The following is a 16,233-nucleotide window of genomic DNA, read 5'->3' on the forward strand; positions in this document are numbered from 1 at the left end:
TATGAATGTAATGATTCTTCTATAGCTCTGGCCAGGACAACATCCCTATTCTGTTAAATACACAGATGGAAGTAATTCCTGTTAGCCACTCTTCAGCAAAATTGTAATGCAAAGCACCTTGGGATGCATGGCATGAAGGCGATATTGGTACAGTATGTTGTTGTTGAAATGGTACCTGAATACTACAAGGTGACTAAGACACAAAAAGACAAAATAAATAAGTAAATGAAAGAAAGAGTTGGAAGTTGATTTATGATATTTTAAAATAAATTTATGCAAAGAAGTCATGGATTTTACTTTAAGTTATAGTATAATGAGATAAAGGTAAGGATTTAGCACACTAAAACCTGATCAGTGCAACTTTAATTATGTTGCATATTCACATATTTTCACATCAAAACATGGCCGAAATTTATTTCAGCTGGATGTAATCATGCTTGTTTTTCTAGAACTATGATTATTATTTTTCATAAAGAAATAATTTTAAAAGGCCTTTGAAATGAAGAGTTTATTATTCTATCATCAGACATTAGCTGTACTAAATTTTGAAGCTACTGTTTTTCATCAGCTCAGCATTTGCTTAGATGTAATCCAGTTGCCAAAAGGTGGAGGTCTTCTGGCGTACAACTGTTTAAAAAGATTTCAGTGACATCAGGATGTATATATACTCCTTGAGACCATAAATATTGAAAGCTACAGAATCTCATAGTCCCGTTCTTTTTGCAATATAAGTTTTAGAGTCACATATGATAAGAAATTGACACAAGTATCAGCAGCTCTAGCAATTGCTCCCAGTACCATTATACAGCATGTGGACTTAATCGTTATTTTACAGTTATCTCAATTTGAGATTCCAAGTCAACTTGTATGTCCACAATTTAAAAGATCATGAAAAATCCAGCTTCCTGGTGAATCATTTATAAGCACTTTGACTATTGACATGACACTTACAGGCCAAAATCCAATTGTAACTCCCAACTAAAAGTTTTGGCTGTGCTCTCTGACCAAAAGTACATTATATGCAAAAATGGTACTACAGTTGGGGGGAATCTCCAAAGAATCTGAATTAACTTCAATGTTTGGCAGGATTTTCTTGTTTTGCACTTTCTAGAATATACAGTATGTGTGCTTCATGCATTTCACACTGCAGAATCCTCACACTGACAGATATTTACAGATATGTATAAATATGTGCTCTATTGAAAGTGCACACAGACAAATGTTCCCAAAATGTAGTTTGCATGGAATTTAATCAATGGGTAAATGCATTGAAATAATACATTACAACTGCAAACATTTATAAACGTTTGCTTATTTAAAGCAAAGAAGCAAAGAAAGGGACAGATCTCAACCCATGATTCCAATCTGACAGAACTGGGCACAGTGCAGAGCTTGAGGTGTGAAAGAGCTGTCTACAGATATGGAATTTATAAATCACCAAGTGCTTCTAATATGATGAAGGTATGGATCAGTGTAGAGCACCATAGCAGTACTTACTAAGCTATCTACTGTGGGCACAAGTATTTTTTCCTCAATGTTCCAAGGAGCAGCACCATATCTGTGCCCATTTTGTACAGCTATTTCTAGAAACTTGATGCAGACTGGCAACCAACAGCTTGTGGACTGGCCTTTGAGCAGCACTGCTCTATAGTTGCTATAATGAAACAAGTTTTTTTCTTGAATATATTTCTTGTATTTAGGGTTTCTATATTACCTATTAATGTCAATACACAGAAGTGCCAAAGATATGCCTGTGACTTGACTAATTCAAATACTTCAGTAAATGACAACTGTGGGACAAGTCTAGTCTGTGCCGATGTCCAACTGCTTCAGCCTGTTGCAGTGTGTGGCTGTATACAGCATGACAGTTGTCAGGGATCAAATCAATATGTGATGGAATGCATTCATACAACACCACCACTCCCTTCTCCTTTTGTGTCATGTCTTCTTAGATTGTAAGCCTGAGGGCAGGGAACCGTCTAACTAAAAGATTGTATATACAGCGTTGTGTAAATTTACAGCGCTTTATAAATAAAGGTTATTATTATTATTATTATTAATAATAATAATAATAATAATAATAACTTTAATTTAATTATCCAAGGTCCGACTGCAGTGGCAGTCTAAAGACAGCTGAGTGGGAGGCTCTGTGCTTGTCTCATCTCCCATATGTTTTAGTTGGCTAAAGAGTTTAAAAAGGTTATGACAAGGTTGCACAGGCATCCAACTGTGTGACAACAGAGGACACAAAGAGGAACCAAAATTGATCCTAGTCTGTGATCATTGTTATTGTCATCGTCATCATCATCATCCTTATTTTACTATTACTATCACTATCTATTTATACCGCATTATTCTTCCAGATTAGGATTCAAGGTTAAGAACAAAAATAAATACAATAATCCTAAACAGGTGCAAACTGTTATTTTGCCTATCTGGACAAACAGTAACTCATAGAAACATAACTGTAAGGTTCTAATAGCTACACGTGACTAGAGAAGAGTCTATGGCTCTCACCTGTTTGTTCTTATAACACTAAACTATATTCTGTGCCTCAAAAAATATGAAGTAAGCCTCATAAGCATGGAGAGGTACAGATTACATCAATGTCCATAGCTACTACAGTGCTGCTTCTGATGTTTATTCCTATTAATCATTCTTACAATTTCAAGGCATTCAAATGTGCTTCAGGTGGAAAAGTGACATCAACTTTCTAATATGATGAGGGCATGGATCAGTGGCAATATATATGTGTGAAAAGTCTGAAGAAAGTCAAGAATACTTTTTTTTGTAAACAGAGTACTAATTTAAAATGAAACTATTTTCTACAATTAGAAGGATAAAATACATAAATCGTTTAAAAATTGGAAAGGAATTTCAGTCTTCTTGACTCAAAGGGGGGGAAAATCAACAAATAAAGGCATAAATAAATATTCACCCAGTCTTAATATATATCTTTGTTCTGTTTATGTACCTTTGTTCTGTTTATGTACCTTTCTCCCTGGATACAAACAGTTTTAACAACTTTATTGTACAGCAAATTATTGAAATGTATCTAGCAACAGACGATAGTGAAATCAAGCTACAAAAGCTTACAGTGTAATATTTGTCTGTTGAAAACGTCATGTCATCTAACACTGCTAGAGAAAAGATGTGCAATAATCTCAGGCAGTTAAAAAAAATCAACACAAATGTCATTTAGATACATTTTATTGCATTATTATGGTGATTGCATTGTAATTTTCACCGATTTACAAGAAATTATTGTCTTTGCATGTCACGTAGAAATGAACTTTGCCTATTATTATTACAATATAATGATTTTCCTGTACTTTGAGAGGGATGGGGCATAGGTTGCCTCTTGAAAATGTAACCTGGCCATAAACTGGAGAAATCAATCACTAGTTGGATAGCCCCAAGGGACTTTTTGACCCACCTTTTTTTAAACTGACAATAACTCCCTCTGCTCAATACAACAAATCACTTTGGGTCTTAGCAGATTTTAAAAAACAGTTTATGATACAATGAGGCAGGTTCCCTCGGTGGGAACCTGACTGGAATCTAAAATCCTAAAGTCCTGATGAGAATGTAATGTTCCTTTTTGTACTGCAGCCCATGTTAGTTAGAAATATTTGATTTAACAAACATAGCTACTTCAGAATTCACATGGCAATATCATGCACTAGTAAGGGCAGAGAAAAAGAACAAGGAAAGATTAAAAACCATTCAAGAGACAGTGTGAAAGCAGCAACTTAAATATTCAAACTGAATTCTTGGTATATTTTCATCTTTCTTGTTTGTTTTTTAAAAGGTTGTGTTTAAGTGTGTATTGGGTTAAGGTTAGTACTGTGAAGTCATAAGCATAGGCCAGCTTCATTGTTATGTGTTACAAATGCAATAATATCTCATGCTATTTTTGTTATCAGAACGGTAAATCCATTTCCCTTCATTCTTTTTATACTGGATAAATAAAGTTATTTGTAGTTTCCTAATGGAAAGATATGAATGCTTCTCCTTCTGTGGCACTAATTCTTTATTTTGAACTAGGTGGCATATGGTACAAAATAAAACATTGTTTTAATATGCTGTGCTTTTGAGGGTCACAATTTCATTGCAAGTCTCTCTGTGATACAACAATACCTTCCACTAAAACTGAAACACTTACTAAACAAAGAGATGGCCAAATATTAAATTAATTATTTACTAAATAATATGTAACAGTAATTTATTTTACAGATAACTTTATAATAATGGTGCATCTTTGTCATGATGTTTACACCTTTGGGTAATTTGCTAATCCTTTAAAGGAAAAAATCTTACTAATAACAGAAACCTTTGGCTCCCCTCCCCTTTACTGCATTTTCTAATGACAGTAAGAATTCAGTATGCTCACTGTCACCTGAATTAATAATGCAAAAATCTTTGCACGTTCCCTTGTAGCATATGACACTTGTTTTTGCTTTTTTAAACAAACCTATTTTTTGTAGCTTAGGTTTGAACTTTTAAAAATTGTTTCTGTAACAGATGTTGATAAAGGGAAATGTTCTCACCTAAAATGGCAGTTGGCACAAACGGATCTGTCATACATCATAAGCAGGTCAATGCAGAAGAGGTAAAAAGAGAAAGAAATGTAAATGTCTGAGAAATGTCCCCAAGTTTTCTGCCAGAAAGCCACAAATAAGCAAGTAGTTAACATGCAGATAGTACTTAGCTCTCTCCTTCCTGCCCTCCCCACAGTACAGCAACTACAAGAATATTATTAATAGTATGTAGAAACTTTTTTGGCCATGATCCATTCTTGATCAGATCTTTAAGTAATCTACAGACTAACGCTTTAAAGGAGACTGATGCCTGGATTAATAAAGGTATGTGCAAAGCTCTTATTTGGGTCTTACAGGAAAGCAAAAAAGATCCCAACCAACCCTATTATGAGCACTGTTTATGGTGCATCCACACTGCAGAAATATTCTGGTTTGACACCATTTTGACTGCTATGGCTCAGTGCTATGGAATTCTAGGAATTGTAGTCTGCTTTGGCCCTCTGTCAGATAGCTCTCATGCCAAAGCAAACTACAAATGTCAGAATTCCACAGCATTGAGTCATGGCAGTTAAAGTGGTGTCAAACTGGATTATTTCTGCAGCATGAATGCAGCCTATGTGTGTGAAAATGCCTCCATGGTGAAAGATCACAGAGTTCCTAGGGGTTGACTATGAAAATACAAGGAAAAAATTGGTTACCTGGATAGTAAGAATTAGGTACAGTTGTACTCAGTGTGTTTGTTTTCATTGTGAATGAAGAGGGTGATGATACAGCTGGAAAAAGAATACAAGTATTCAGTAAGACACAACATCTCTATAATTGTCCTCATGAGTACTGCAATAACTGATCAGACAATTAAAATCCAGATGAATGCATTTTATGGAGAAAGATATCCCTGCCAATAAGGACAACAGAGTTTAGAGGCTAGCCCTTAAATGTGAGGTGTTTATTTTAACTTATCTCAATAACTCTAGAAATCATTGTAGGACAAGTTCACTCTACACATCTGTCCACACCAGAATTGCATCAATCTGCCGATGTATAAAACCTAAATCTGCAACAGAGATTCTTCCCTAGCAGGTGTTACTAAGCACATAGTGTGGGAAGGAGCCACTCTGCAGTTCATCACTGAGAACTCCACAAGACGTTACAGAGCAGGAAGGAGACAGTCTGCAGTGGCTTCCAAGCTGTTAAAGGCAATGCTAGAAACAAACTTAGTCTAAAAGTATTAGTCTTATACCTACTTGCCTAATGGTAAGCCCACAGACGTTGGTGAGTGTTACCCCTGAGTAAACATGTACAGCATTGTGCTATCAGATTAGCAGCTTTATCAAGCTGTAATGACCTGAGCATCTGCCACTAGGCAGATGGGTTTTAGAGTCCTTGTAACTATCATGGCGAAATAATGATAGTTAATAGTTAATAACTATCTGATGGTGTAAAAGAGAAAAGTGACCTTGGTGGATACTTTTCAAATTGGCTATACAGCTTGAATCTGGGAAAAGATATGAAGGCTAAGAATCAACTGGGGAAGTAAGTTTTTCTTTGTTGCCAATCTGCTTATACCTATTTTGGGGTAGATGGATCACACTTGCACACTTTGATTTTCTTTGTGTGCTTCTGCAATATACAAACCCTGGAAATTCAACTTCCATGGGTCTCACCTTGGAGGGTATGTGCACCTCAAGCTCATGGGTTCTTCACATATCCAGTAATGGAAAATTTTATTCCAGGCAAGCGACAGTCTAGGTAGAATTTGTTTGAGGACCCAATTCCATCATTGGATGTGAAGGGATATTGGACCCTCTCAGCAGATTGGCTGAAATGCTTTTCTGCTGTATACCATCCATTGCAATATTTACCAGCAAAAAAAGCTTATGCTATACAGTATTGTGTCAGTGTTCAGCCTTAAAAGAACCCTTGGAAAGGCCTGGCATTTCACTCAGTTCTGGCACTAACCAAGTAAAGATAACTGGTCATGCTATTTCAGTAATGGAAATATTACAAAGGCATCTAGAACAGACTAACAGCATTTTAAAGCAAGGCAGTTACTTCCAATGTGAAGTCAAAGGCTTTCATAACCGACATCCATAGTTTTTTGTGGGTTTTTCGAGCTATGGGGCCAAGGAATAAACTCTTCTAGAACATGGCCACATAGCCCAAACAACCCACAAAAAACTATGCAGTTACTTCCCTTTGAAGCGCCACATAATTTTGAGGCTAGACTCCAACAATGCATTCTATATGAGTACTAAATGATAATTCAAGGTCCCCTTCCTTTTCTGTATTTTTAATACTTGTAAAAAGTTCTATCGTGCTTTTAGCCTGTCCACTATTCTAATAATGGTAGAGCATACACATTGTCATTCAGAGTTTGAAAAGTTTACTTTTTTGGACTGCAGCTCCAAGAATCTTGTTCCCATCCTAACTTGTTTCTCAGCTCTATGTCTTTGGGCAGCGCTGCACAGGTGCAGAACTTAAAGAAGTATCTTTTCAAACTTCTGCTTTGTATGCAATCTCTGGTGTCTCCATTTCAAAGACTCTGAAATCACAGGATGACCTCTGCTTGAGATCGTGGAAGGTTACTTTCAGTCAGAGTAGACAATGACAAGCTAGATGGGCTCACCTGGGATAAGACAGCTGTTTGGTTTCACTATTCTAACCATTTTGAGAAGAAAGCTAACACCATTCTATTGGATAATAATAGCAGGCTATGAAATGTTAGCCTGTATAATTTTTTATGCTTTTGTCATAAAGAAATCAGTCTGGGTACGAGTCCAAAACAATTATTAATTTCATGAATCCTCTTACAATAGGAGCTCTGAAATATGCCACTTGTAACATTAATTGATGCTTATGACTGACTAAATGGCTGCCATCCAAACAAATTATGATTTTTCTTTAAAAAATGGACCAAATGACTATGGAGGCAGACAGGCAGAAAGCAATAAAGCTTTCAGGATTGTAAAAATAAATGAGGAGCTGCAACTCAACACCTGCCTGACTGATGGCTGTGGTTTTCACATGAATGTGAGACAGAAATGCAAAATTATCTTTATTAAAACATCCTGTACTTTTTCATGCTGTGAAATATTGCACAGTGTGAGATTTTCTGGAGGTCATAGATGAGTCAACAACCTGCTTATGGAATTGACTGAGCAGGAAGCAGTATTTTAAGAACCATTTACACTTCTCCTCCCTTTCTGCCCCACAGAAATAAAAAGTGGTGGCTGCATCTCCATGCATTTTAAAACTTACATCTCCCATTTAGATTGTGTGTGTCCATGAAAGAGAAAGCCTCGTCACAGTTAGTGCCTTGTTCAGTGTAGCTTTTATCCATTGAGTTCACCATCACTGTCATTTCCTGCCGTGTGCTGCTCAATGTCTCTTTCCGCTTTTTAGCCAATTTCCTTGAGGGATGAACATTAAGAAAAGAGAGATGATACCACAGTCAGCAAGTACAGAATTTGTCTTTTTATATCAGATGTATCTACATTACCAGTGACAAGAAAAAGTCATATTAAACCAATGCTGAAAATGTGAAAATACTTAAATTCTGTTTCATTAAAAACTCATTAAAGAGAAAAACAGGACCACGAAAACAGTTTTAAAGAATGACACTTATTGTTCAGAAGCAGAAAAAAAAAAAGCTTTTGGGCACAGCTTCTTGGACTGAGAATTCCTTTAGGTCAGTAGTGCACACCTTTTGGCAGAGTATCCCACAAAGCTTTAAGCATGGCCCCCAATGGGTACCCTGTTTCCCCAATGATTTTAAATTCCTAGTGAGTTTCTAGTGATTTCCCTTTTTACTCCCCCTGAGGTCCTAATGTACTGAAAAAAGACTAGTGTGCACGAGGACATTTGGAAGAAGGGACTGTCACTCTAGAGGAGGAGAAAAGCTTCTCCATTTACTCTTAGTGAGAAAAGAGAATCACTGCAAAGTGTGAGTGTGTCCATATTCATCCACAAATATGTGAAAAGCCTCTGAGGAAGTATCACATGTGGCCCTTGGGCCAAAAAGCTGTGTGCCCTCTCATATACTCCTATATCTGTTCCTTCCACTTTTGCATTGGCATGGATACATATGGTGGGCCATGAGATTCCTTCTAGGAAAAGAGAGGGATGTGTGGATTTCTGTACCTAAACAGAACAGTAAAAATGAATATAGACTATAAAAATGTAACAAACTATATGAAATAATTGGCATCTAATGGTGCAACAAGAAAAACATGTGAAACAATATTAAGGGAAGTTCTGGGGCAGTCAGTAAAATGAACACATCATCTCAGTATGGGACTAGACAAAGACTTAATTGCAGTTTGAAAACCATTTGAAAACAGGAGTAAACTCTGATTTTCCATCATCCCGCCTCACATGGAGAATCTTCCCTCTTCTACCATATTACTTTCCTTGTCAGAAAAGGAACAATTGAGTGGAATAGGACTAGGCACCCTGCTTGCTCCTCTGTTGAAAAATATGGTAATGCTTAAACAGGCCTAGAGAGAGAGAGTGACCACAGATGTGCAATGGTACAATGTATGTTTATATTTAGGTCCTCTCCAGAACTTCAGATTAACAACTGGAACTCAAAATGGAGGTAGCAAGTTACAATCTAGTTCCACCCCTACCCACATTCACTGAATTGTTAAAAAGTACTGACAAAATTGAAGAATAATGCTGTTCCCCTAAAACTAACTCCATTCCCGTGCATATTGGATTTTGACCTCCCCACTGTTTTCAAAAGGTGGTAATCCCTAATTTGATGCTTGATATAGCTGAAAATATCACTGTCATATTGTTCATACACTACAATCAGTATTTCAAAAATGACAGAAAAGAGCAGAGAAATATGTTAGGGTCACTATGTGATTGGCAAGCAAGCAATGTGGTATCCAATTATTGTATGCTTAAAAGCAAACACTTTAAAATTTTGGCACTGAAATTTGCCACTATTATTTTAAAAACAAACCAAGGCAATGTGTACTTGTTTGTCTCTGTTCATTTAGGTAATTTTCATTTGAACTTTTAAAATGTATCCACTTTTTCTTCAATTATTTCATACATTCACTTTTTCTTCAACTATGAAAAGTTTAGAATGGCTCACTTGAAGCCACCTAAAAGCTATTGTAGCCTTTCTAGAAAATACTGAAACATTAAAAAAAAAAGATTAGAAAACTGTATATAACAGGCCTGTGAATTTTACATTACTTCTTATCTGAACTCTGTTCAACTCTTGACTCAGGTCACAAGTAAAAATGAATCTAACAGCTACAGTCTAGTCGAAGTTGTCCATTTAAAAAGACCACCCCTGAAGTTACAATGATTGACAGTCTGTCTAAGAAAAAGCCTGGGCTGGAAACTAGTTGTAAGGGGAAAGCTGTGAAAAACCTGGCAGTGTAACACAAAATTATGAATAACTCCCATCTTTCCTTATTTCAGATTCTCTTCTAATCTTCATTTTACTCATAAACTTAGAATTATGAGCAGGACAGATAGTACATAATGTCGATCAAGGAAAAATATTAATTATGTATAATCATTTTTGAACTGTGGCCAAAATTCATTCCAAAATTCATTTCACTCTTTGGGACAATTCAAGATTAGGATATTTGCTCTTGAATTTGCAGGGAAAGTATCAGAAATGAAAATGTTTGTATGCACATCCATATACATTTGTCCGTCTATAGCTCAAAATTCAACTGACAGAAGATTTAGGGCTATGAAGTATATACCTTTATTAGCGTCATCTGCTAATTAATTAATCTATATAACAAAGTCAAAGCATGATATACAACCTGTAATACTTTAATGAGAATGTTGAATTTAGTATGATCAAATAGGCATAGAGGCCGGTTACAGACCGGCACTTTAGTGTGTGACGAGCATGCACTAGGGTTACAAAAGGGCGGTGCTTCTAGACGGGGCGGCGCGGACGTGACGTCCTTGCTCCGCGCCAGGGCGCTTAGTGCGTCCTGAACACAGAGCAGGAAGGAGCTCCGTTTCGGAGCTCCTTCCTGGTTTAGTCCGTGTTCAGACGGCTGCGCCCAGCGGACTAAAAGAGAAAGGAGCCAAGTGGCCCCTTTCTCCTTCTCCCCGCCGCCGTGAGGTGTCCTTGGGGCTTGAAGCCCCAGGGACACCCCTTTTCAGGCTGCAGGGAAGCGGTGTTTTGCTGCTTCCCCACAGCCTGAAAAGCGGCGGATTGGGGCCTCAGCGGCTGCCGCTCTGCACGCTGAGGCCCCGATACACCGGGGAAAGGGGCGGGTGCAGACCGCCCCAAATGGGTGGTCTATAACCCGCCAGAAAGAGGTATTTCAATCTTTTCATATTGCAACAAGTAATAAAGCACAGAAAATGCAAACAGACCTCATACAGACTTATATTCTACAAAGACATTAAATGTTTTTCTTTCTTTCATTTTGTACTGAGTTGTCTTGATTCACACTTTGGGCTTTCAATTTAACAATTTTGTTGTGAATATTAATGGATTCAAGTAAGAGTTGAATCCAGACTAAGGCCTGAAACAGATGGGCCAACGTGGCTGACTTGCAGCTGCTCCAGAGGCATGGCTTTTACATGACGCACAGCCCCAGAGTGCCCTGAAGCTACCCCGGGACAATGCTAAGGCCACTTAAGGCCCCAAAACTGGCCCCAGAAGGAGTGGATCTTTTCCGCTCCTACTTGGGGTTGAGAGAAGAGCTGCCCTTGGGGCTGCAGTGTGTATTTGCCACAGCCCTGGGGTAACCAGGCTCTGAGCCTGTCTCCTTCGCCCCTAAGGCCCAAAACACACTACAGAAATAATCCAGTTTGAGACGGTTTAAAATGCCCTGTCAGAGAGCTCTGGTGGCACAATAAACTACAGTTCCCAGAATTCCCTAGCACTGAGCTAGGACAGTTAAAGTGGTCTCAAACTGGATTATTTCTGCAATGTCTTTTGGACCTAAATGAAGCTAATCATTACATAAGCCCAAGTTACTTCAGTGGGAACTAAATGAAACTCATTTAGTCTCAGTTCAATCAGTAAGCCTGGCAGAGCACATCTGTCTGATTCTAGAAGTTGTGGGCCATGATCTGCTGCTATACCAGTGCTGCTGCTATACCAGTGCTTGGTTTCTGTTCAAAGACTCTGGCATATGGAATCAGAACTGCAGACACAGGGAAAAAATTGGTGATGGCTTTGCCTGTGCAATCCCTGATCCAATTCCTGATCCATTAAATACTTTTTAACATTCATATTTGAAACATATTATCCAATTTTTCGTTGCTCAAACCCACCAGGCATGGTTTAATTTCTCAAACACCACCTATGCATTTTGAAGGAATGCTTCCATCCCTCCTCTATCTCCTGACTTGCCTTCTCACACTGAGTAACAGGCCTATAGCACCCAGTCTCCCCCTCCACATCAGAAATCATGTGAAAGGATATGGTGTCTACTCCTTATATAATCAGCTCTCTCTTCTGTACTATCCAGAGACCAGGGGCAAGAGCATGAGGCTAAGATGGTTCCTCATCATCTTAAGACCCCAAAACTGGCCCCATAAGGAGTGGATCTTTTCCACTCCTACTTGGGGCTGAGAGAAGAGCTGCCCTTGGGGCTGCAGTGTGTATTCGCCACACTGTTGATCCAATCTTCCCTGCCACATTGCCCAGAGAGCCTGAGTGAAATAGGAGAGGCAAGAGCACTGGCCAGTGTATTTCAGAGGAGGAGGTACTACCTGTGGTCGTCTAGAATTCTTGACTGGAGGTTATACCTTGGTCTCTCTCTTCTAGTATATGAAGTAGGGCAAGGGAAAGAAGGAGATTGCTATTTACTGTTTACAGTTTGATTATTTCTTCTTCATAGTAGTTCTTGGTTCTGCAATTTCGTTTGATACAAAAATGGCTGTTTTGTTACTGCCTATTTTATCTTCTAGTTCTATTTGAATGAAGCATATATTTTACAAAAGTCCCTTTGTAGTCTTGGTATTCATTACAAAATGTCTAGACAAATTAGACAATGAAATCTTCAGCCTGAAAGCACAGTTATGTCTGTGTTATGTATTATTTCATGGAGCCTTATACTTTTTTCCTCCAACCTTACACCATCTCAAGGATTCTTGTCAAACTACACTCAAAAGCAATTAAGACTTTTCCTAGATAAAAAAAGATTTCAGTGCCAACAGGGGAGGTTAGAAATGAAATGTTAGGACCCAAGGATTTTTTAAAAAATAAACCCCAATGTATTTAGTATTGATAATGTAAAAGTTACTTCATTGGAAAATTGTCAAGGCTAAAAAGAAGATACTTGATATGACATTTGAAGCACTATATGCACAATATTTATACCTAGATTTTATAATCAAGAATCACCTACAGTCTGCCCTTCCTTTATACAGGGGATCTATTCCGGACTCCCCGTGTGAAGGGAATTCCACCTATGCTCAAGCCCCATTTAAATGAATGGGGCTCGTGCATGCCATTACTCCTTATGGGGTGTGCTGCCCCCTTTCCTAGCGCAGTGTTCAGTATATGCTGAAAGCCGTGTAAGGCACGCCCACATATGACGTGGGCACACTGTATAATGACATGAAGGTGCAAACATTCACTTATAAATCAAGCATTCAAATTGGCATATATAATGTTGACAGAATGGCAACAAAGAGGAATGTACACAGACTAAGGGGCTAAACAGACCGGTGTTTAACGCCAGCCTCAGGGCAGAGTGGGAGAATGGCACCTGCACGCTGCATGCCCTGATGCCGGTGTCATGGTGCTCCTTTAGTGTAGCGTTTAGACATGCCAAAAGAGTGCCGAAAAGCCGCCGCTGCCGCAGTGAGGAGCATGTTCTTTTTAGTGCCAGAAAACCACCAGATTGGGGCTGTGGTGTGCAGTTACTGCAACCCCGATCTGGCATTGAAAGGGGCAGTGGGAAGCCCCTCCTTTGGGGTCATCTGTTGCACTCCTAAGACAAATAATGAATATAATAGGCTTCTTTTTACTTATCAGGGTGATAGATTATTTGTCACCCAAAACCAGAATCCTATGATCTTCTCAACTGGTTTTGCATGACACAAGAGATTTTAGATGAATGTTAGCTTAATACAGCACATCATCACTTCTTAATGCTACATGGCAAAGGGATTAATAAGGTTCGCATCCAGATGTAATAGAGTCAACTGAAATCAATAGTCATGACTATCAACTGGTCATGACTACAGATGTAAAAAGTATTTGGTAACGTTCTCATCCTTGGTGAGAAAGGGTATCTCAACACAATTGATCCCACTGAAAAGATTGTCAACTGTCATAAGATTTTTCATTCCCGTGGAAGAACAAAAAGACCAGTACTGTTTTTCACCATCAGCAATATTTTAAAAAAAGTCATCTGCACAAAACCCATGTACCTCTGCACATGATAGAAAACTGTTAAGGCTCAAACAATTGGCAGATCACATGTACTGCTTAAATGACCTAGTCAATTCTAATGTTTTTCTATAAAAATGGAACGAGGAACCTTTTTCAGGCCAGAAGCTGACTTCAGATTTGGATAGGGGTTCAGAGGCTGCATTCCATAGGAGGGCAAACCAAGGTGAATATAAGCACATGTAATTCTTATCTATTTGGGTACTTCCTTACAAAAAACAACAACAACAAAGCACAGCTCAACTGTGTGTATGGCTTGGTCACCTTCCAAGCCTTCAAAGCAGACCCCAGTTTAATACAACACCCTTTCGGGCCTCAAAGCACAGCCTAGCTCCAAACAGCAGCTTTCCAGCCTTTGACTAGCCATTAATAATAATAATAACAACAATAATAATAATAATAATAATAATAATAAACTTTTATTTATATACCGCCCTGTGGCGAACCAATCCGGGCGGTTTACAGCATTAAAATAACATACAGCATAAAAACAATTTATTTCCCTCCCCCCTTAAAAAGTTATTAAACAACATATCTAATTTAAAACCACAATAACTAGTTAAAGTAACAATAAATTAAACAAAATAATACCAACCAATAAACCACTGCAACTTCAGTTCTAAAGAAAAGGGGGCTTTGGAGACATTACTGAGGAGGGGGAAATCCTAAGATCCTGAGGCCGGGATATTTCAGTCTGGGAAGGCCTGCCTGAAGAGATCCGTCTTGACAGCCTTTTTGAAGCTGTCCAAAGATGTTAATTGATGGATCTCATCCGGCAGGCCGTTCCAGAGCCTAGGGGCGACAACAGAGAAAGCCCTCCGGGAGGTCGCCGCAAGCCTCGATTTTTGAGGCTGCAACAAGTTCCTCCCAGAGGACCGGAGAGCGCGGGGAGGATTGTATGGGAAGAGGCGGTCTCTGAGATAGCTTGGACCCAAGCCATTTAGGGCTTTAAACAACATTTATCTCCAGAAACAACAACCAAGACACATGTGAGCTAGATGGAAAATACCCAGGAGGCACATTTGGTCTGTGGGTTGGATGGTTCCCCATCCCTCCTATAAAAGTTATAGTGAGAAAGATATGTGTGTGACATGATAGCTGAGCCATCATTCTCTTATAACAGGAAACTAGAAAACTATATTATTCCATCTATATTGTTGTTGTGTGCTTTTTAAGTCATTTCCGACTTATGGTGACCCTATCATGGGTTGGCTGAGGGTGTATGATTTGTCCAAGATTACCCAGTGGGTTTCTAAGACTAAGCAAAGATTGGAAACCTGGTCATCACGAGCGTAAACTACTGTTCAAACCATTACGCCACACTGATTCCATTCCATCTATATCTGAAGTGGCATTTTCCTATTAGCAGAGAAACTGAAGATTGTCCTATTGCTTTAAAAATTATTCTGATGTTTGGAGAGTTTTTCTTTCTCCACATCCTTTTCTCTTCTCATAATATCAAAGAAGCATAGTAAAGAGTGAATAAACAGGCAACAGTGAGGGGCCTACTCAGGGGGTAGTTTTGTGATATATGGCAACAGACAACATAGACATGAAAGGTTTTTTTAAAAAACTGGATCTCCTTTCTGACACATTCTGAAATTCTCATCTTGAGACTAATTACCATTTTAGAAGAAAAAAAGAATCATGATTAAAGAGTCCACCTCCTTATTCAGTCAAGCTGTCAATTGTGTTCAGAGGCTGAAACATGTAAGGGAGGTATGCGCTGTAGGCATCCATCTTTCTTTTGCTTTTATGAAGCTAAGTAGGAGGCCTTTTAAAATTAATGCAAATATTTTTGAGATGTCCTCCTGTAATATATGAAAGCCATCTCTGTGAAACAGCCACCTTTGATCCATGCAATAACTCAAGGAGTCATTTGATTCTATGCTGTGATAACATTTCAAGGCTAGAGGTTATATCCATATCTCTAGCTGGCCCCATGTGTTGTAGCCAATGCTTTCAATTTATGTTAATATATAAACCTTGAGCAGTTACAAATAGGCATTTTTCTTTTATATCCAGAAAATAGTTTTTTCTTCTTTTCTATAAAGACTTTTAAACAAATGTATATCATTTGACTTGAGACAATGAACTAGCAACACAGTGTTCTTTGACTCCGAAGTAGATATGTTTGGGGTCTGAGTTATACAGTTGCTCCTCTGTTCTTGTGGACTTGAGATCCGAGGTCTTGAATATTCACGGAGTGGTGACCTCCATTAATTTCAATGGAGTGTACCCCTGCAGGGCACGCACTTGTGGGCACACGCCCCATTGAAACCTATGAGGTTT

General features: G+C 38.5%; 1 protein-coding gene across 12 annotated transcripts in view; it reads right to left on the reverse strand.

Moving 5' to 3' along the window:
• The window catches only part of PTPRM (protein tyrosine phosphatase receptor type M), a 625,500-nt gene that overhangs the window by 121,435 nt on the left and 487,832 nt on the right, over positions 1 to 16,233 (reverse strand). For 9 of the 12 annotated variants that reach the window (XM_089517069.1, XM_089517061.1, XM_089517068.1 and 6 more), the window contains 3 exons: positions 7,800 to 7,951; positions 5,240 to 5,314; positions 4,551 to 4,577 (listed from right to left, as the gene is read on the reverse strand). In XM_089517069.1, coding sequence (XP_089373195.1) covers positions 4,551 to 4,577; positions 5,240 to 5,314; positions 7,800 to 7,951 — 254 coding nt within the window. The remainder of the gene's footprint in view (positions 1 to 4,550; positions 4,578 to 5,239; positions 5,315 to 7,799; positions 7,952 to 16,233) is intronic. The other 3 variants (XM_089517070.1, XM_089517067.1, XM_089517064.1) reach the window with 1 other exon arrangement.

The sequence above is a fragment of the Sceloporus occidentalis genome, unplaced genomic scaffold (assembly GCF_023333645.1).
Source record: "Sceloporus occidentalis isolate IW3139 unplaced genomic scaffold, rSceOcc1.0.p SCAF_3, whole genome shotgun sequence".
Taxonomy (NCBI): domain Eukaryota; kingdom Metazoa; phylum Chordata; class Lepidosauria; order Squamata; family Phrynosomatidae; genus Sceloporus; species Sceloporus occidentalis.